Source organism: Aulonocara stuartgranti (genome assembly GCF_965226115.1).
Source record: "Aulonocara stuartgranti genome assembly, chromosome: 3".
Taxonomy (NCBI): Eukaryota; Metazoa; Chordata; class Actinopteri; order Cichliformes; family Cichlidae; genus Aulonocara; species Aulonocara stuartgranti.
Genome location: NC_138941.1, coordinates 34680991 through 34704167, shown reverse-complemented (window position 1 = coordinate 34704167; position 23177 = coordinate 34680991). Strand labels below are relative to the sequence as shown.

The 23177-nt window shown below is 40.2% G+C and overlaps 1 protein-coding gene across 5 annotated transcripts in view; it reads right to left on the bottom strand.

Moving 5' to 3' along the window:
* Positions 1 to 23177, bottom strand: part of LOC309703378 (phospholipid-transporting ATPase ABCA1) — a 233889-nt gene that overhangs the window by 164947 nt on the left and 45765 nt on the right. For 4 of the 5 annotated variants that reach the window (XM_082528159.1, XM_082528160.1, XM_082528157.1 and 1 more), the window contains 8 exons: positions 17277 to 17406; positions 9166 to 9259; positions 8872 to 9013; positions 8316 to 8443; positions 6172 to 6290; positions 5332 to 5529; positions 855 to 941; positions 566 to 761 (listed from right to left, as the gene is read on the bottom strand). In XM_082528159.1, coding sequence (XP_082384285.1) covers positions 566 to 761; positions 855 to 941; positions 5332 to 5529; positions 6172 to 6290; positions 8316 to 8443; positions 8872 to 9013; positions 9166 to 9259; positions 17277 to 17342 — 1030 coding nt within the window. In that variant the 5' untranslated portion in view covers positions 17343 to 17406. Of the gene's footprint in view, positions 1 to 565; positions 762 to 854; positions 942 to 5331; positions 5530 to 6171; positions 6291 to 8315; positions 8444 to 8871; positions 9014 to 9165; positions 9260 to 9719; positions 9926 to 17276; positions 17407 to 23177 lie in introns of those variants that run through there. The other variant, XM_082528161.1, reaches the window with a different exon arrangement.

Genomic DNA, 23177 nt, shown 5'->3' with positions numbered 1-23177 from the left:
CCCAGTTCAGCTCTGATGCCAACTGTGCCACAGGTGCCTTTTCCTGGATCTGCACAATTGGTCACATCCTGTGCACAGCTGACTGCACTGTGCAATTCAAAAAAAAATTTCCCACCTGCACCGACATTTCCACTACAGGAAGTACTGGTTCTTACCTTCTGTAGTTCTGCACTGTGTGACTCATCAGATGTACAGCAGTTATTTAAATGATGCATGTGTACTGCATTTTTATGCCAAATATCAAAATCCCTACAGAACAAAAAGAAAACTCAATTTGACTGGTCAGACATCCTGTGCACATACTGATCGAGCTCAACTCTCAGCTCTTTCTCATTTTTCAAACACTACACAGCCACGCAGTATGTCCGCGGCAGCAAAATTACAGCAAATCAATCGCAGTGTCCCGTGATGCTGCACATTATGCGCCACTGCCTTGTGAATATTCTCCATTTCCCAGCTACCATGACCGCCTACTGTGCTGTCGAGCTAAAATGCAGATAAATGATTAGGACAAAAGTCCTGTGTGACAGCTTTGCTTTATAAAGGAGCTTGCTGCAGCACTTACCTGAACTGTTGCCCGTAATGGAAATTGACGACTTGTTAGCCATCTGTCTAGGTGAGAGTAAACCGAGGGTCATATTGGTGGAATTGGAGTCAGGCTGCTTTCCACACAGAAACATATTGATACTGCCAATCAGGTCGCCTTGGAAATTCAGTGAACTAGCAGCCTTAAAGGCCGTGGAGTTCTGCAACCTGGCCACCTGGAAATATCAAAGTAAGGACGAATCATTTTTAAGCAAAAGAAACACAAAAAACAACCAGTCATTTCACGTGTACGTGTTACAAGCACTAACCTCCTCAATCAGCGGTAAAGCATTTGCAGTGGTTTTTCCTATCAGCGTCGCCGCGTCTGCTGCATTCAGGTTCAAAGCTGCTGGAAGCTTAAAAAGGACCAAACAAAACAATAAATATAAACATGTGCTGGGAATAATATTGAGCACTACTTTTTTAAAAAGTGTACTTTTAGAAGTCCTCCAACTATCGTGGGCATGATTTCTACACCCCGACTCTTAAGTGAAATCCACATTTTAGCTAAAAACACTAATTCAGAATCAACCCTTTTAATTTAAGTGCCGTTATATTGGGAACACGCGCCATTTCTTTCCATTTTGACATGTAAGTTGAATCCGAGCATCACCATCCTAGCTCAAGCTAGTAAAAGTTACATTAAAATGACAAGTGCTACTGTGCGTTTCAGTGACATTATGAAGGTGTCCAGTGTGAGCCTAATTAGAAGAGTTAAATGGCATGCCCTTTCAACCACTGCCATTTTCATGCATCAAGGCGCAACGCTGCGGCTGAGTTTCTAAATAAAACTCAAATGCTAAAAAAGAAGTGGTCTGAAGCTCACCGTCAGCAGCAGCCTGCCTACTCATCGATTTTCGAGTGCTTCGCCGAGGATCACTTTTACTGTTAGTGACTGAGTGGAGGACGAGGCACGGAGACGAGACAGAGACTGTTTTATGGCAAAAACGTCTGAAAATCCCCCTCTCAGTGATGGTAGAGTGAGAGGGAGAGATTACAGCAGTGTCACATTAAGGTGAGCCATAGCAACAAAACAGATTTGTCAAGCTCTCTGTCTTTCTGAAGTCTCAGATGGTGAGTTGACTCTAAAAACAAGAGGCTCCAGCCCTACCCCAGTGACCCTGAATTGGATAAGGGTAAGAAAATACATGGATAGATGGTCCATCCAACCATCCATCGGAGAAACCACACGTAGTCGGATTGAATCAAAACACCAAGGCAAAAATGAGGAATGCTTTTCATTCACTGTCGTTCACGCACATTACATCCTGATATTATTTCCAAAAAAATCCACCCTCAACCTTGTAAAAAGAAAACATCCAAATTACCCCTGGGCAATCACTACCTCAGTGATAAACTCTGACTTCTTCACTCGTTCTTTCCCTTATGTTACTGTTGTTATCGCAATCAATCAGCAACGTCGAGCCTTAAGTGCGAAGGCCCGATGCTCTTTCCCATCCATCTGCTTGAGGCGCTAAAGAGCTTTTCCACCGTATCTTGTCCGGCCTCTTCTTTTCTCTACGTCTGAAAGTGCCCGTGGGCTTAAATTGTTCAAATGCTCTCTCCTGTGAACTTCCTGCCTTATCACTTATTTATTGGATTTGCTGTCCCATATACAGCATTTTCTCTCAAAGATAAAGTCAAAGAAAAGTGCACACTTTCATCACCTCAAAAGGGAACAGAAAGATTTAATAGAATTCAAGTAAACATTGTTTCAAACAAAGTCTCATCTGATCACATGTGTTCCAGTGAAATTGCTGGAAAACGCAACAGTTTTCAAAGGCAGTGGCGAACGGAGAAGTAATCCTAACATAATGAGGAACTTACTGAGTCACTACTTAGCATGTAAAACTAATATATTTCATAATGAAAAAGTAGCTCATTGTCTAAGTTCATAGCTAAATCTAAAATAATCATTATCATCATTATTAATCATAATAATCATCACCTTATGAGTCATTAATCTACTGGCTGGATCTCAAACAAATAATCTACTATTATTCATTGTAGTCCAGTTTAGAGGTTATTAGGGATGTGCTTATGAGTGACATGTTGATTACTAGATTGTGCTTTTGTAACTAACTATTAAAGATTACATGTACCAATTTCACCAGTTAGCTCTGCCTCAGAACGTAAGGCATGAAACTACATTTGGCCTTGAAGGACTTATTAGCGAGATTTACATTTTCTTCATCTTTCAAAGTCAGTCGGAGAAACCTAACATTTAACTTTTAAATTAACCCAGCTGGCTGACACAGAATATATTTGTCTTTATTTCAATTTCACAGTAATTAAAGTAAACTCAAATAAGACATACAGAAAGAATATCCATAAATATTATCTTGTCCTTCAACGTTTGCTTTTTATTACTTAGGTCTCAATTTAGGGCGAGTATTGAGTTCAACTCCCACACGGAAAATGCAAAAGGAAGAATGGGAAATTCTGGCATTTCATTTTTGCTTAGGCATGAACTTCACAACATCACAGCCAATTATTAATGACCATAACCATCAATTACACCAACACAGGCGGACAGGATAGCCTCGTGGATTAGAAAGATTAACTCAGCGGTGGGGGGTTAGGCAAACCTTTCTTTCCCACCCTCTACAAATAAACTGTAGAGTTTGTAAAACAGCAGCTTGGTGCATAAATGTCTAACTTTACTTGAGAAGTTGCTAATAATAAATATGTAACATAAGGTCAAGTATTTTATATTCATTTTATTTTGCTACGGCTATACGCAACTGATCTTCAGTATGAGTGACGTCTGGCTCTAACTGACAATGTCAGCATGATGTCCCAGTGGGTGGGCATTAAATTAAACTTGGATGTAACCTGTTAGCCATAACAACATCTGGACATACTAAAAGGAAAAAAACTAGCTACACCAATCAATAGCTATGCAGCCTAGAAGGTGATACCATGGCAATCTCCAGTTGCTAAAGAACAATGTGTATTCCCTGGTGAGTGGGCATTGACTGCTAGGGGTGCAGATTACTGTGGTCACTCATAGTGCGCATGGACAACACCAACTTCTTCCAGTTGTATTGAAACTTGATAAAGTGTGACACAAACCAGGAACTGAGTCCTACAAAGCTGTGCCTTCCTGCAGCAAACATGCTGTTTGTGGTTGAAACTATCACATTTGTATCCGTTTTCATTTGGTAACACACTTGTTTGACTGCTGCTCAGAGAGCAGCTAGTGTGTGACTGTAGACAAGTTGATGTCGACCATGCGAAATACAGGCGGCTGCTAGCAACCAAAGCAATCCGGTCGTTAAGTCTGACGTCTATGGCATTATTGAGAGTTAAGAACTGTCTAAAGTCTTTCATCTTTAATAAAATGATCAGCGTTCTGCTCTACCAGGTGTAACAATTGGGTTTAACATCCAGGCATCCATGAAAACGGAATTTATGACATTTAACGGAGTTAGAAGTTAGCAGGACGTTAGCTCGCTAGCTTCTATCTAAATACAATATAGCATGTCCTGACTGCGGGTTTTGGAAACAAATTAAAACGTACAGCTCTGTTATCACTTCCAGCATAAATGAAGACAGAAAACTAAACAGCAGTGACGTTTGTAGGGTTACTGAAGTTGGGCTAGCTGGTATATAATGATGTGCTACGTGACCGCTAGCGACACAGCTATGTTAGCATAATATAAACAAGCTAACTTTTTTTCCACTCGATAAAAGTTAACGTGAGTGTTCTCGGTGGTCAGGAACAAATGTAATCGCATGGCAGGATGCTGTAAAAGGACCAAACTTCAGCCAGGAGAACAACTGAGATAATCCATCCACAATACGAGGTTAGTCATTCATATACTGCTGCATGGGCTGGGCTGTAGTTACATCCTAAGGTTTTAAAAACTGAGCTTAAATAAATGATTAGCGGTAATAAAAGCCGAGGGAGGTCAACAGTGATCACTGATTGTTTTAGGAGCTTTTTGAGATTAAATAGAAGAAAATACATAACATTAAACATGTTAACAACACAAAAGCCATATTAAACGCAGACTACTTTAGGCCCGGAAGTAGGATTTGTCACGTCATCACTTAACAACCGGATTGCAAAGAGTGCCGGAGTGCATTTTTTATGACCAGTAACACGCAGGAATACACGTTTATCCCTAGCAACATGTGGCTGTCAGGTCTGTGTGACTGGGGCAAACAATGATCCATTGGAGTAATTAGTCTTTAAAAGGGACAAGTATTCTGAGAATGAAGGGCTACAATATTCTCCCGTTGATGTGGTGCATCATGAGTGTTTGTGTTACATCAAAAATAAACAGCAAAAAGTTCTTAAATGCCAATTTTGACTGTTTGACACTGTTCCTGTCCCAAAATACTTGTTTATAAATGTAACGTATTTATAACAGATGCAGGATCAGACATGTATTAACATTTCCTTATATAAGGTGAGCACACAGAGGTCAAAATACATCATCCGAAATTGTGTTTCAAGTGCACCAGCAGTGGCTGACACATTACAAAAGCTTCATTTTAAATTTTTAATGGCACCTTCATTAGACCAGACAGCATAATTTGTAAGAATGCTAGATGTAGGTGACCTTGCAAAGAAGGAATTAGGGCTTTTTAAATGCCCAATCAGTGTAAATACTTTTCCAACAATGCACTATCCCTTCAGTTGTTGTTAATTGGGTCCAACTTACTATGCAAAAACTTCTTCAAGTCCCATCAAACAGAAATTTTAAAAGTTGTGAGACCTGTGGGGGGACAGCTCACCTCAGAGAGCACTTTCCTTGCATCCAGGTTTTGCAGGAGTACTTGCTGGGTGTTAATCAGCTGCTGTGGAGTCAGGGAGCAGCTGACATTCTGAAAAGCCTTCTTTTCAGCTTGGCTTCTAAATTGGACATACTGATCCAGATCTGTCCCCTCACACAGGATGCTCCTCAGGCTGTCTGGCCTCAGGATGCCCATCATCTGAAAAATAAACAACAGCCTCGGCAAAAGTTGGCAAACAGAAGAACTTTGGATCTGACCATATTTTATTTAATTATGTTTAGTATCCTTTGGGTTGCTGTGCAAGCAGATGGTATGCTAAATCGCTTTTCGGAACAGGAGCTAAAATACTGCTTTGATTTTAAATGTGTTTTTAAATCCACAGATATTTATACAAAAAAAGCAGAACTTCGTGCACCACAGTGGCAAAAGCAAAAAGTGTGATAGACACAAACAATAGCAAGCACACGTAAACTTCTGTAAGATCTTTATCTTCCTGTCCACACTGTATTCAGGTGCTACCGGAGCCCACTTCATCTTTTTTGATAAGACTTGCTATCAGACGAAGAACATTTGCAGACAACTGTGATTTCTACTGCAGCCGGCTTTAAATTACATTTTGTCAAACAAAAACTTGAGAACACTTTGATTACGATGTCAGAAGGAGCGCCACCTGCTGTTTCACCCTCATCTTTCCGAGTGCAGCGCTTGCAGCGCATTTGCTGTTTTGAACTTTTTTAGTAAAATCTAAATTCCTCTATTTACACAAAAAAGCTGTTGTCCCATATTCCTAATTAGCTGGGATTCTTAACACACTACCACCGTGCTGGTAGCGATACTTACTGGATTGATCTGAATCCGGGCATTCATGAGGCTTTCAGCCACCGCTGTTGGCACCGATAAATCTTGTTTCAGATGTGTGGAGAAAGTTTCATTGTCTCGTAGAATATTCCTCAGGATGACTGGATGAGTTTAAAGAGAAATATAGAGTTAGTGTTACTTTTTTAAAACGCTGCTGTTTTATATGCATCAACATTTGATTGGCTCCTTTTTGACACAAGCCTTGTTTTGATAGCTTTGGCTATGAGTCCTCCTCGCTCACCATCTGCACTGCAGATATTCTGCAGCCAACAGGCTGTATGTCTCTGCCTCCGTTCTGTGTTTGGTTTCTATACTACTCTAAACAAATGGGAATGCATGCAGAAATCTGTGCGCCGAGTGTGCCATTTGCCCTAATGGACACCAATGCCAAACATGAAGGAGAGCCAAACCTAACAGGGTAGCAGCCCTTTCACCACGGAAGGTCAGTCCACACAAAGCACCAGAGGATTTATTCTGTTGTTGAACGGACAAGGTTAAAGCTTAAGTCTCTGTCTTCAAAATCACTGCAGTGCAGCCAGTGAGGAAAATGTTACACTACAACATTAAATCTATAAAAATAAGAAAACCTCCTGTGTATCTCTATGTGTGCAGGTCTCAGAACAAAGTGGAAAAGCAGGAGCGAAGACTCTGATTTGGTTTTGTTATGCCTGTTGCTTTGAGTGGCATTACAGCCTGATAAATTTCAGTTTAAATGAGATGACAGTTGCAATTAAATCCTTCACTGGCACAAGTAGGGGGTGAACACTTGAGCTGCACGAGTGTGTGAGGGGAGACAATTTGTTGCTAAACATGTACCAGATTGTTAACCAGCCATTTTCTCCTGATTAGCAGCCAACAGATAGCATTTAAAAAAGAGGACGTTTCTAAACCAGTCCTCGCTGCACGCTGACAGTCACCGTAGCAGGGATCCTGCTAACAACACCATACTATTCAGCATGCACTCTCTGCTTGCTGGGCCTCCAACATTTGCGACTGACGCGGAGGGCCGGGGGTGGAGGGGGGGTGAGGGAGGGGGACATAATGTAATTAAATGATCACTTTTGTATTTGTACTACAGGCAAGTCAGTCAATTATCTGGATGGGGGAGGAAAGGGAGGAAGTCACTTGTGCCGGGCCATTCAGGGTTCAATTAGTATGAATGTTTGGTGAAAATAACTGGAAATAATTACACACTTTGATACACGAAGCTAACCTTATACAAGGCCTCGCGTCTCCCGCTGAGCACATATTATTATGCTCCCCATCACTACAGGGGCATCAGGAGGGACTGACAGGGTTAGATTACGAGGAAGCAGAACATGCTCCGCGCTCTTCCCGAACACCGTTGGCTTTCTGATTGAGGAGACCACCGGAGTGTTTTTAATCAACCCGTGGCTTAAAAAAAGAAAGAAACAAAGAGGAGGACAACACAATCACCTTTGCTAGCGTAGTGTTTTGATAGTACTCCATTCCCCATTCTTGTTAGTGACCTTTTGTGCTCCCGCCTCAGACAGCGAGTCCCATTAATTACACCCCGGCTTAGATCTCTGATGGATTTAATCTTGTATATTACAAGCCAGCGACCCCTAAATGCAAATGGCCCACGAGCCGTTTGTTGAACAGCAGAAACCTCGCTCCCCCCTCACCCGCCCACCCCCGCTTTGCCTTTTTGCAAATTAGGTGCTGTATGAAAATCTGAATATCATCAGGCTAAATGAGCCTAATGCAAAGCAGCAACTTATCAAGACAAACGATCTGTCAGTCTGGATGGCAAATTGCATCATAAATAATCACACGCCATTGTTTTTGAGGGATAAAGGGGAATAACAAATCCTCCAACTTGTCATCCTCATGAAGGGGATACTTTTCTTGATGGAGAGTACTTAACAAAGGCAAAGCAGAGTGATTGTTGCTGATGCTGATTATTTATTATATCAATTATATTTTGAAGCATTAGTCAGTACCAGCAAAACTCTGATGCCTAAAAAGAAAAATGCACCCCTTGACCTTGTCGCTCGTCACCAGTTTCTGCAGTATTTCCTGATAATGGCTTCAAAATAGGTTTTTGATATAGCTCATCAAGATTTCAATAATCAAATGACCATTAGCGGTACCACTGAACTTACCATTAGCGGAGTTAGGCTGTGACAAAATTGAAGCCCACTGGTCAACACCATTTGCTAGCAGCTGGGCCCTGCTGAGAATAGATTTGTCCACTAGGGAAGTCTGCAGCTCTATCAACATCCCAGAAATTCTGGTGAATTGAAAAGAGAAAAAACAAACATTTACTCTAAATGTTCTTAAAAATATCAATATCAACAGTTTCTAATCTAAGCGCAGTGCATCACGCTAAGAGACATGAAGAATGCACATCATTTTTTGACATCTACGTGGTAGTGTCTTGTGAAATTGTCCCCCAGGATGAGACGGTAAAACTGCGACATATGCTAGTATGCTAACGTGTGCAAATTCAAAATGTGGGACATTTACGGAGTGATTGAATTATCTAAAAATAGTTGCTGTGCAGAAAACTGTCCAGAGGTGCACGAGAAGATGATCTTGAACAGAATATCAGCCAAATCAGCTGAGCTTTAGATTTTTAGTGGCCCATTCCCAAAACTTCGTAATCATGCCTCGTTTATAAATTCCTAAAAGACAGAAAAAGAACATCCCAGTACATACATGGAGTTGTCGAAGTTATTGACTTGGCCTGGTGTCTCTCCTGGAGTTGGATAAGGCAAACAGGGATTTTCAAGGTTGCACACCATACCCTGAATCCACGGAATCACACCAGCTGATGGCATGGCTTTATTAGGGTAGTGACCTTTGAAAGGAATAGAGATGAATACTTATTAATCTAACCGTGTTCATGACATTTCTTTTTTCTTGTCCAAAATCTGCAAAAAGTTGACGAGTTAAAAGTTGTTAATGGATTCACAAAACAAAATGTATTATTGCAACTAGGCTTGTACTTACATTGGCCTTTGTAAATTGGTTGCGTAGTGGTCCGCACCCCCACCAGTATGAAGAAGAGAAACAGAGGCCACAGTATTTCAATGACCAGTCGCACCTACACAAAGGAAAAGGTATTTTCATTTGATTAATTTGCTGTGAATGATAGCGTGTCTAAATCTACTGATTTCTTTGCTTGCTTAGCAAGTATATTAGCTTACCTATAGCAGGTTAGCTTAGCTTAGCAAGTATATTAACTTAACTATAGCAGGTTAGCTTAGCTTAGCAAGTATATTAGCTTACCTATAGCAGGTTAGCTTAGCTTAGCAAGTATATTAACTTAACTATAGCAGGTTAGCTTAGCTTAGCAAGTATATTAGCTTACCTATAGCATGTTAGCTTAGCTTAGCAAGTATATTAACTTACCTATAGCAGGTTAGCTTAGCTTAGCAAGTATATTAGCTTACCTATAGCAGGTTAGCTTAGCTTAGCAAGACAATAAAGCTTAAAATACAAACTTTTTTTTACCCCTGGTTTGGTATGGATTAAATTAATGAGATACCAGCTTATTTTATTACCTCTGGACAGAATCAAGGTAGCTGTTAAATATTAGGTCTCTCTCCTCCAAGTCTCTGTTAGTACATGACTTAATAATTGATCAACAAATCAATTTACTCTGCATTACATAAACCTGGTTGCAGCAGGATGATTATGTTAGTTTAAATGAATCAACACCCCCGAGTCGTTCTAACTACCAGAAATCTCAAAGCACAGGCCGAGGGGGCGGTGTGGCAGCAATTTTTCACACCAGCCTATTAATTAAGGAAAGACCAAGACATACTTTTAATTCATTTGAAAGCCTGATGCTTAGCCTCGTCCACCCCAGCTGTGAAACTCAGAAACCAGCCTTACTTGTTATCATCTATCGTCCACCTGGGCTTTACACAGAGTTTCTCTCTGATTTCTCAGACTTTTTATCTGATTTAGTGCTCAGCTCAGATAAAATAATTATTGTGGGTGATTTTAACATCCATGTAGATGCTAAAAATGACAGCCTCTACATGGCATTTAATCTGTTATTAGACTCAATTGGTTTCTCTCAAACTGTAAAAGAACCCACCCACCACTTTAATCACACTCTAGATCTTGTTTTAACATATGGCATAGAAACTGAACATTTAACAGTGTTTCCTGAAAACCCTCTCCTGTCTGATCATTTCCTGATAACATTTACATTTACAATAATTGATTACACAGCAGTGGAGAGTAGACTTTATCACACTAGATGTCTTTCTGAAAGCGCTGTAACTAAGTTTAAGAATATAATCCACCCACTGTTATCATCTTCAATGCCCTGTACCAACATAGAGCAGAGCAGCTATCTGAACGCTACCCCAACAGAGGTCGATTATCTTGTTAATAATTTCACCTCCTCACTACGTACGACTCTGGATACTGTAGCTCCTGTGAAAACTAAGGTCTCTAATCAGAAGTACCTGACTCCGTGGTATAATTCTAAAACACGTAGCCTAAAGCAGATGACTCGTAAGCTGGAGAGGAAATGGCGTGTCACAAGTTTAGAAGATCATCATTTAGCCTGGAGAAATAGTTTGCTGCTTTATAAGAAAGCCCTCCGCAAAGCCAGAACATCTTACTATTCATCACTGATTGAAGAAAATAAGAACAACCCCAGATTTCTCTTCAGCACTGTAGCCAGGCTGACAAAAAGTCAGAGCTCTTTTGAGCCAACCATCCCTTTAACGTTAACTAGTAATGACTTCATGAACTTCTTCACAAATAAAATTTTTATCATTAGAGAAAAAATTACCAGTAATCATCCCACAGATGTAATATTATCTACAGCTACTCTTAGTACCATTGATGTTAAGTTAGACTCTTTTTCTCTAATTGATCTTTCTGAGTTAACTTCAATAATTACTTCCTCCAAACCATCAACGTGTCTTTTAGACCCCATTCCTGCAAAACTGCTCAAAGAAGTCCTGCCATTAATTAATTCTTCGATCTTGAATATGATCAACCTATCTCTAATAATCGGCTATGTACCACAGGCCTTCAAGCTGGCTGTAGTTAAACCTTTACTCAAAAAGCCATCTCTAGACCCAGCAGTCTTAGCTAATTATAGGTCAATCTCCAACCTTCCTTTCATATCAAAAATCCTTGAAAGAGTAGTTGTCAAACAGCTAACTGATCATCTGCAGAGGAATGGTTTATTTGAAGAGTTTCAGTCAGGTTTCAGAGCTCATCACAGCACAGAAACAGCTTTAGTGAAGGTTACAAATGATCTTCTTATGGCCTTTGACAGTGGACTCATCTCTGTGCTTGTCCTGCTAGACCTCAGTGCAGCATTCGATACTGTCGACCATAATATCCTATTAGAGCGATTAGAACACGCTGTAGGTATTACAGGTACTGCACTGCAGTGGTTTGTATCATATCTATCTAATAGACTCCAATTTGTGCATGTAAATGGAGAGTCCTCTTCACAAACTGAGGTTAATTATGGAGTTCCACAGGGTTCAGTGCTAGGACCAATTCTGTTTACATTATACATGCTTCCCTTAGGCAGTATCATTAGAAGACATAGCATACATTTTCTTTTTTTTGACACTGTAATTTTTATTGATAGTTTTGTCACAGTTTAAACATAGACATGTATTGCCATAGCATACATTTTCACTGCTATGCAGATGACACCCATCTCTATCTGTCCATGAAGCCAGATAACACACACCAATTAGTTAAACTGCAGGAATGTCTTAAAGACATAAAGACGAGGATGGCCGCTAACTTTCTGCTTCTTAATTCAGATAAAACTGAGGTTATTGTACTCGGCCCTGAAAAGCTTAGAAATATGGTATCTAAGCAGATTCTTACTCTGGATGGCATTACCTTGGCCTCCAGTAACACTGTGAGGAACCTTGGAGTCATTTTTGACCAGGACATGTCCTTCAACGCACATATTAAACAAATATGTAAGACTGCTTTCTTCCATTTGCGCAACATCTCTAAAGTTCGAAATTTCCTGTCTCAGAGTGACGCTGAAAAACTAGTTCATGCATTTATTACTTCCAGGCTGGACTACTGTAATTCATTATTATCAGGATGTCCAAAAAACTTGCTGAAAAGCCTTCAGCTAATCCAAATGCTGCAGCAAGAGTACTGACAGGGACTAGAAGGAGAGAGCATATTTCTCCTCTTTTGGCTTCCCTTCATTGGCTTCCTGTTAAATCCAGAATTGAATTCAAAATCCTGCTCCTCACATACAAGGTCTTAAATAATCAGGCTCCATCTTATCTTAATGACCTTGTAGTACCATATCACCCTATCAGAGCACTTCGCTCTCGCTCTGCAGGCCTACTTGTTGTTCCTAGAGTATTTAAAAGTAGAATGGGAGGGAGAGCCTTCAGTTTTCAGGCCCCTCTTCTGTGGAACCAGCTTCCAGTTTGGATTCGGGAGACAGACACTATCTCTACTTTCAAGATTAGGCTTAAAACTTTCCTTTTTGCTAAAGCATATAGTTAGGGCTGGACCAGGTGACCCTGAATCCTCCCTTAGTTATGCTGCAATAGACGTAGGCTGCCGGGGATTCCCATGATGCATTGAGTTTTTCCTTTCCAGTCACCTTTCTCACTCACTATGTGTTAATAGACCTCTCTGCATTGAATCATATCTGATATAAACCTCTGTCTCTCTTCCACAGCATGTCTTTTATCCTGTCTTCCTTCTCTCACCCCAACCGGTCGCAGCAGATGGCCACGCCCCTCCCTGAGCCTGGTTCTGCCGGAGGTTTCTTCCTGTTAAAAGGGAGTTTTTCCTTCCCACTGTCGCCAAAGTGCTTGCTCATAGGGGGTCATATGAATGTTGGGTTTTTCTCTGTATCTATGAAGCACCTTGAGGTGACTTTTGTTGTGATTTGGTGCTATATAAATAAAATTGAATTGAAAATTGAATTTAATTGTTTCTCTATTTCCAATCTATATGTCAAGCTTAGCTAATTGGAGTTTGAGCTGTAGACTAAGGGCACCAGCTGTCTAACTCAATCATAAAAACACTCTAATGCCAGTGACTAGCAGCAGGTGTTGGCGGTGTTCTGCAGAAAAAACACTGGTTATATTAATTAAAACTTCAAAGCTACCGAGTTGTTTACAATTTGAAATTATTATTCAAAGACGTACATGTCTATTGGTATATATACATATATTTTCTGCAAAGCCAATAATGCTGATTTCTGAGTCAAGAACCATTAAAGATTGACAGAAAATAACTTCATGCCCTGAATAGGTGAGACTTTTCATCTCCCAGTATATTTACAATGTAGATACTAAGCATAAGATTGAGAGAGCAGTCTCTGCTTGTGACTCCCCAAGCTGAAGCTATCACTCACTCCTTATCATCGCCTTGCCCACTCAATCCTCTCCTGGATGAAGAATGTCAACCACTTTCTTACTTTAATACAACCACTTTATGCCTGCTAGCAGGAAAGTGCCCCATGTGACACGACAGCTTTTCATTTTAACTTAGTATAATACATACACCAGTCGGCCACAACTTTAAACCATCATGGCCTAATGTTTTTCAGCAGAAAACTGACTGCACTGAACTGCATTGCCTCTGCTAGCAGCCACTCGCCAACCCCTCCCTGCTTAAAAAACATGCCTGCTTCCATTGCTCTCCATTGTAGCTACTATCAGAAGTGCACAGGGACATGCATATGTGTCTGTGTTTTCTGACATGGCTCCATCATAGCCAGCTTTAAGGTTTGTGCTATAGTAGCTGCACAGCACAGCCTTTGCTCCCTACATGCATCAATAAACCCTCATGGGTTTGCTGGTTGTTCATTGCACCTCTTTTTGTACGCACTAACCAGAGAGCGAAGAAGCTGTTTTAGTGTTTTACAGATGATTCAACCACCTGTTTCTGCTTCTAACGCATAAACTTCAAGAACAAGCCTACTCACTTGCTACCTAATGCAGCCCACCCTTTCACAGGTGCCACTGGAACAAAATAATGAGTGTCATTCATTTCACTTCTCAGTGGTTTTAATATCGTGTCTGATCAGTACCTAGTCTTTTTTTATTATAGTTATTACAGGTTCAAGCTTACACCTTTACCAAACTCACCTACACGGTAACTCTTACAGTGCTGTCAATGTGAACGTTTCTTTACGTGTCAAGTGAGGGTAACACACGCTCTAACACAAAGCCTGCTATGAAGTGGTTTCAGCAGAGTTATATGCTTCTCCACAAATAATTACACAGCATATATAAAAATCGAACTGTTAAAACTTCAGCTCATTCTTCCTTGACTTGTAAGTACCAACTTCCTGCCAGCTGGGGTTTGCATGGCCCTTGTTACATTCATCACTCACCAACTCCCAATCTTCATGCACTCCCAGCGTTTCTGTTAAAGTAACCAGCTTAGAGCAAACGGCTGGAGAGCCTCAGTCAGCAAACTCCCCCCTATTAGCGCTTCTGCAAAATGTTCGGACTTTGTATTTGACAGCACATCCAGATAATAAGTGAAGACATCCGTTATTATCTTCATGATTAAAGCGCAGAGCAGGCAGAGGTGAAGAAAATGCAATAATATATATTGCTTGCTTTGCCGTGGCACCATGGAGACCTTATAAGTGAGTCTGAGCACATTTCATTTAGTTCACTTGGCATTTAGGGATATAGTGAATCTTCAGTTGTAGAATTTGTCAATGAATAAAACTGCAGAAAATCACGTTGCATATATTTCAAAGAAACTAGATAGAATTTAAAATGTAGACCTTTAATTCCTTCTAGTCTATGTGCCAGTGAGGATGTAGCTCTGCTGAGAGGGTGAATTATCATAATGTATGCCAAAGAAAAGGCCGGGAGAGGGAACACAGATCATGGGGGACTTTCTCAATGTCTGGCTCCCCAGGCATTTGCCATCGGACACTAGAGTCTTTGTGAATAGATAATCTTCTCCTATGAAATTATGTGGAATGCTGGACCATAAAATCAGTTTCATGCCTGTTATAAAATCTTAAAATGCTTGGTGAGGCATTCATATAATTGGTCATTAACCTCCACAAGCCCTCCAGAAGCACCATTGTCCTTGCTAACTCCCACTGGTTTTGTCTAATAACAATATTTCATGTTGACATTGGCCAAATATCCTACATCCCATGCACAAAACCGCTGCTGTCCTCTTACATATTATTGAGGAAAAGTAGTTGCATATTTCTCCCTGTTACAAAAAGAGCCCACACTGTTCTTTCTGCTGGTTTGTAAAATTAACAAGGGAGGAACGTTTCCCAGAAATAAAGTTGTAAAATTGCAAATGACTTTGCCTTGAGTTATTCCAAGAAAGTACAAACTTTGATGAAATGTCTGAAGATGTCGTTTGTTCTGCTCAGGTAACAGGCACACCGCTGCGCTCGAACCCCCAACAAAACAAGTGGGCGGATGCGACTGCGAGGGTATAAATCAAACACATTGCAGCTTTCTACAGCAGCAATATCTGCCTCTAACAAGGCTTACAAGATTCCTTGACAACCGGTCGAGGCCCTTGGAATGCCGCTGCAACTGTTATCTTCCCGCAGCATGTGAACTGCTGGTCAGTGCGGGTGATACGGCAGGCAATTATGTCCGCCCACGTACGCGAGCAAGGGACAATTGTTTGAAAAAGTTTTCTGAATGAAATACATTTACTAGGCTCGCATTCATATGAAAAGAATTCTGATATTGTTTCTTATAAATCTAAAGCTTTATTATTTTTACTTAAATTAGAAATGCTTCAAGAGAAGTGTGCACAATTTTCAAGAAAAATTCAGCTGCTAACTCTTGAAATGGATAAAGTGTCTTGTGTGGTAAGTGCCAAAACAAAACAGATATATAAGATGAGCCAGATAGGGGTAGGAAACAGCATTTGCGTCCTCCTCGTCCCTTTCAAACAGGAAATGGTCAATATTTTGTTGTTCGTCTTCGACTTGGCATTTATGTGGGGTTTTTTTTAATGTGTATGAGCACTTGTTACATAAATGTTTGAAATAAAGATTTGATTGATTGACTGAGTTGTTTCAATGAGAGAAGATCCTGTAACTTTACAGTTTAAGTCCTGTAACAGTTAAAGTTTAAGTTTCATAACTTTTTTTAATTTGAAAAGAATATTTAGCATTTAAGAAAAGTAGATTTTGCTTTGTTATAGTGGCAAATTCTTATTGGCATGACACACTTGGAAAATAATTGGAAATTGGAATTGGTCTCTATAGTGTCTCTATAGTGACATTACAGCTGGCCACACTTGTTGTTATCATAACTTGATAACAAGCTTGAAGTGCTGACTTAACATAAGAAGCAAAAGCAGGTGAAATCAGACGAGGTGTAATTGCTGAAAACATCTGATGTTAAGTTGAGTCCCTTTATGAGCACTTAAAGTGCTGAAAATGCTCATGAATGCACAACACCTAAAAAACCTAACAGCTTAAGGTGAAGCGGTGGACGTGTCTGTCAGTGAAGGAATGAAAACAGCAAAAATGTCAGCTGAACTGTAGTCAGTGATAGTAGTTCCCTTCTGTACTTAAATCCGAGGGCAGCAGAGATATGAGAAAGAAAATTTGGCGTATTGCTTGAAAAGTGAAAATGAATAACCTTTAATTGTGTGGTCATGTTTTCGTAAACTGTAATGACACTACTCTTTATGGGTAACAGTGGTCAGGTCGTTCGTTGGAGAACAGAAAGAAAATTTGCCCTTCAAACAAAGTGTTTAACATTTGTCACTCCCTATTCATTTCCACTGGGCCAAAGACTGGCTTTGTTAGAAGTAAAATCCAGCCAATGTGACATAACATGCACAGGAGATGGATCACCAAAAATTGAAGGTGACACTTTGAATTGGTCGGCATTAAGGTAAGATTGTTCTTGTTCTCTAAGGGGAGAGTTAAAGGGGCTTACTTCTATAGTAGACAATTTTCCTAGTAAATCCCTCCTATTACCTTTCCTTCCCATGAATAACTTAGTCGCCCTTGATAACACAACCCTGGGACCACATCCTCATTTTCTCTCCATTGCTGACCAATTTTAGCAGATATAGGTTGATTTGCAAAGCGGTGGTGGTGGTGGTGTTAGTGCACAGAAGTGTACCTTTTGTCTCTTCCGTAGAGTGAAGTTCTTCCACAGGAGCAGAGTGAACTGCGTCAGGAGACCCATTACGGCTTATCCTGGCAATATCCTGCCAAAGCGTCGCTATGGCAACTGGCCCACTTAATAAACCCTGGAGGGAATAAAAGGCAGAGTTTGGTTTTAATACAGAAGAGCAATGCATCTTGGGGGAGTGCCACTAATCATTCACTTCCCCAGGCCTTGGGGCTTATGGTGCAGCACCTGTTCTAAGAATTATTATCACCTACACTCAGCACATCTCAGGATGGGGGCTCAGCTCGTGGAGGTTACGCAGTTCGGGTCTAGCAGTCAAAGAGTCTTTATTAAGGACCGTGAGGGTGTTTTATATATACTGCTTATTAAACAAGTATATCAAAGCAAAATCTCTTTTTTTGCTGTTGTTTTGCCTTTAAAGGAGGAACGTAGACTCTAGTCTTTGCCTCATTGACTACACTTGTGCAAATTCCCTGTCTATTAATCAGTCTCTTTAGTGACCAGAGAACAATAAAAGTCAGGGGGGAAAAATACATGGGCAACTGCATCACTTTTCATGTGGACCAAAGACTGCCATAAAATATTTATTACATATTTTACTATCTACTCACCCCTGATTACACAGATAATAAACAAATAGGTCTGCTGTGTCATTTTTACACTGCTACATCAAGTATGACCTTTATTAAAAACTCCACAGCTGACAGTCCTCCCACTGACTACAGTTAATTTATCTGCTCGTCGTGGCATCCGAATCAGTCCGCTTAGTTTCATGCGTTCAAAGAAAAGGCACATGCTCAGGTGTAACATATGCCTACGGATTCCTACGTACGGGCATTAGCCTGCGTTTCTACATCAATTTACAGTTTTTATGCGAGCAATTAATGTAAGAATGGTCAATTTGACTACACATATAACCGCAGCAGCTGGGCACGCACACATTTAACATAAACATTTATAATATATTAAAAGAAAACAGCGGAGGACTCACACATACATGATTTTCTGTTAGAGAGCACACTGCATAATGTGACAACTTTACTGATGAAGTCATACATCATCTGTAAACATTTACAAACAATACATGAAATAAACATGTAACATTTTTCCATAATATATTAATAATTTATTTATTCTGCATTTTTCTTAAATGCAAACATATTTAATACTTATACACCTACAGTATCATAGTTACAAAAGGTAAGGGCCCATATGCAAAACTTTCTGCAGGTGTTGATGACAAACTTGCTCCATCACGCTGGTGTGACTGTTTGCATGAGCGATGAACACAGGCGATAAGCAAACAGGTGGACTGACAGGCCACGAGTGGAAAGGTAGGATAGTAAAAAAACAGAACTTTACAGGTGAAACTGAATGAACTCTGGGCACACAGTTTAAGAAATGGGAAATCAAGATAAGACAAGCAGTGATGAAGATGACCAGATGTCGAAAACATGGGGAAAATATGTGGGTAAGATACTTAAAAACACAACAAAAGAACCAAGAAACCAGAATGGCAGCGATCCAACATCTTATCAGGACCGCAATCCATCCAAGGTAACTGCCTATAAATCGCCTGTAAATCCACAAATGTGACCTTGACTTTGAGCACAGTTCGAGTACAAATCTGTTACGTGTGAGTAAAACCCAACCAACACTCTAGGACTGGGACGTCAAAGTCATTTTGCACTGTGGACCCTGTGACGTCCGCTTTGATGTTAAGAAGCCCGGACGACTGAACGTTAACTAAACGTTAACTAACACCTGAGATATTTTAATATAAGGACAGAAGAGCAATTTCAGCATCTCAGATTTTGTTGTTGTTGTTGTTTTGTACATGGCAATGAAATACTGCTTTAACTGCATAGGACTTGTGAAAATGCAGCTAAATGTCTAAAATTTATGTCATTCTTCACATTTTCCAAAGGTGTCCTTTGGGCTGATTGGCAGGGCGATTCTGGCCCGTGGACCTTATGTTTGACACCCCTGCTCTAGAATAAGTAGTGACGGGTGATCCAAAAAAAAAAGAAGACAGCAGACAGACGTATCCTGATGCCCGAAAGCTATAGTTTTGGATTTTCAACGTAGTTTTCTTTTTTTATTATTTAATTTTGAATTTCTTTTGTTTTCAGTTTACTTTCAGTTTAGTTGCCAGAGTGGACTTTGTTATTTCGGTTTCGTTTTTACTGTTTGAAAATGTAACTTTTAAACGTTTCAGTGTCAGTTTTAATCTTAAGCAGTTGACTCCCGGCTGTCCTGCATTTTCTGACTCATTTTTCTGTTTAATGTTTCCCATTTGACCTTGTTGTAGTTTTCAGTGTAAATATTACCTTTGCTTTGTTTAGGTTTTAATCATTTTGTATTCATATTTTTCTTTGTTATTCTCAAATGTTTCTGGCTCTCTGTTCCCCCATGCCCAGTCTGTGTTTCTGTTATATAATATTTAAGTCAAGTTTTGCCTTTTCATGCTTACTTTGACCTTACTTTGTCAAATTCAATGTGTGTTTTCTGTTTTATTTTGGTAGTCTCACGCTCTGAGTGTGTTTGTGTCCAGTTTTGCTTCCCTCTTGCTTCTTAGTTGATTCTGTTCAGCTGCGCCTCGTCTTTCCCAGCTGTGTCTTGATGATCTTGTGAGTATTTAAGCCCCTTGTTTTCACTTCTTCCTTGTCGCGATATCTCTCATTCACCAGCAGCCTGTTCTGCCCGCTTGTTTAGTTTCAAGTACCTCCTAGTTTAGTTTTGTATTCTTGCAGTCCAAACCACCAAATGCAAAAACTAAGCAAATTTCCTATCCTTGTGCCCGAAATGACATTTTCCAAACACGTATTTGCCAGTTAAACGACAGGCACACACACATATCTGTACGTGTTGAGTCAGAGAAATGTATTAATATTTAACACCCATGTTATGTTACCCATCTGTGCTCAAAACATGTTTCCGAGCACTTCATCTCATGTTCTGTGAAGACATTTAAGACCCAGGCACCTGCCCTAGGTGAGGAAGGCAGGGATTCGGATGAGCCTTTTAGCCCACGGGTAGTCCTGACAAATGTGCCACCTGTTAACGCTCCAGTTCCTCCTCCTGCACAGGTTCCATCTCCTCCACATGCGTCTACATTATTTAATGCTACTTCATGGATGTTTTATTTACCGTCATGAGAAAATGGATGCGGCCTTCCAAACGCCCAAATAAGTGCTCTAATGGGCAAAAGAATGGGAGCGCTCAAGGCCATTCGATAATCAGTTAGAGAATATTGGTGAGAGGAAGCACAGAATCTCCTCACTTAAATTCAGTTTTTCCACCAATGCCAAGTTATATTATTATAGAGGGCAATTTAAGTGAATCACGCCGTTACTGCTGCTGGCAAACTATCCATATTGTTCAGAGATAAATGGATTACGATCAGACACGCAAGCAGTTTTTCTTGTAGTGCGCTGCTCAATATTTCACGGTTCGTGTGTATTTTTAAGGAGATCGTTTCGGACCTCTACAAGCGCCCGATGACCTCGGTCATGACACGGAGGCCTAGAGCACGCATGGGCACTTGAGTGCATCAAATGCTTTCGTAATTGGTCTGTCGATTTGTCTCGCCCACCTTTCAAGCCTCGCCTTCATATGTAGCACGCAGGAGAAGGACAGCTTGGCACCACCTCCAATCTGAAATCACGTCAGGCATGAAGGGTAAACAACATCTCTCAGAATAGACTTGAGCCATATGTCAGAAAAATCTGTGTGTGTGAATTGCATTGGTATCTAGGAAAAAGAAACAAAGAGAGAGAGATTTGTCTGTGAAAGACGGCGTGTGTGGGTGAGCGTTGTGGAAAAGCCCGAGCTCAAGGAGTCTCTTCCGATCCCACATCTAAAGAAGAGATAACAAGTAACAAGAGAGGAGTCTGATTGTGATTTGCATTGCAGCCGCAGTGTTGCGAAACACAGCGAACACAGTTCTCCGGAGAACAAAAACCATACAAGTGAAGTGTTTTCCAGATCATCATTTTAATCTACGACTTGGAGCACAAAGAATAATTGAAATGAGTTCTTTCTCTTTTTATTTTTTTGTCTTCACAAGACTACGGCCATCAGGCGCCGGCATCAGCTTTTCGCTGTATCATTAGCTCCAAAGAAAGCCCCAAGAAAAAAAATCAAGGAATGAGAGAAAAGGGAAAGAATACAGCGCTGGGGGAAAAAAGGAAAAGAAGAAAAAGAAAGGAGCGTATTGAGAGGATATAAGTGCTGATGCATGCCTGGCATTTGGGGAGTAGGGACAGCAAAGTGCATTATTTCAGCCCTTAGGATGATGGAAAGAGAAAACAGATATTTGTCATAGAGCATGAGAGCAGAGGACAGCAGCAAATGACTGCAACATCAGTTACAAGGGGGTCGCCATAGCCTTGTGAAGGGTATAATGGTCCCTGCGCTCCTTTGTCCAATCCGTCTTTTTTCCCCTCCAAGTATCTCGATCGCAAGCTCCATACAACTTTGCTACAGCGGGAAATCATACAGCGGAGAAGGCAAGTCTGGGGAAAAGGTACTATTTGTATTAAGTGCAGCTGCTACACCGACAAGCACGTCGCCTCAATCGTGCTGCTTTACTCCATTAGACACCAATACACCAATCACTGGTGTTCAAAGAGATAGCGCTATATCAAGATAACAGGGGAGCACTCAATTAAAGCTTATCAAAGGTGTTCAAAGGATCCTTAAAACTGACACCTGCAATTTTGGATCACATTTGAATATAGAAGAAAAAACTCTGACTTCATAATCACAGCTTTGTGATGCAAAACACTGAGAGTGGGGGAAAGTATTGATTTAGTACATTTTAATCTTCTCCCGCCTGGATCTCTCAGTGCTCCATGGCTCGTCTCCAGTTGGTGCAGATTCCCCCTTATGAAAATCGGATTATTAACATATAAAGCTCCACAAGGACAGGCCTCTGTTCATATTCACAGCTTTTGAGACCTCTCTGACGCTCTATCTCCTAACCGTCCCGCGCTTTGATTTTGAAACCAGAGGCGATCACACTCTGAGCTTGTTGATTTGTTTTAAACAACTCCTCAAAACACATTTTTATTAGGGTGGGAGGACGATCAAACTACTGATAGTATCGATACCAAATCAATAACTAACATTCAAATTGAGATAACTTTATTCATCCCACAAAAGGGAAATTTGTTTACAGCTTACGTGCACTGCCTATTCACACACTGATCACAAGCATTGTTGCAGGTAAAGGCAGAGACAGTGAGGTCAAGAAAGATAAATAAAAATAAAAATGAATAAATATATTCCAAATAAATTAATGGAATATTTTTATTAGTTTCTGATAATAAAAAAAATATGTCTAACATGAACTTTTAAAAAAAGAATAATAATAATGTTTTTATACAGCACATTTAAACAACAGAAAGTGCTTTAGAGACAGGCACTTTCTGTCGCAGCTTAAAAATGCATGAAAACTGAAAGCTGAGTTTTCTTGTATTAACTAATTAAAAATCACAGTGATTTAGTGGTCATTAAACTGTGTTCAGATTTGGCAAATTGATGACGATTCTCATAAATCACGACACACTGCTCCGTTTTACATAAGATGCCTTTATCAGTTAAAAGTATTGGCCCTGTATTTATTTGAGACTAGTGAAAATGCAGCTAAAAGTCTAAAATTTATGTCCTTCTTCACAAAGCCGAATTTTTACTTTCCATTTCCATCTCTTCCCCTTAATTATGAGCTATAGTTTCAATCTGTTTGTGTGTATGGAAGTGTATAGTTTGGAATGAATGTCTAACTATATGGCTGATTTTGTTTGTATGTCTTTACACGTACACATTTTGAACATGCATGTGTTGCTTTGATTCAGATTTTGCAGCACATTGTTTTTAATTATTATT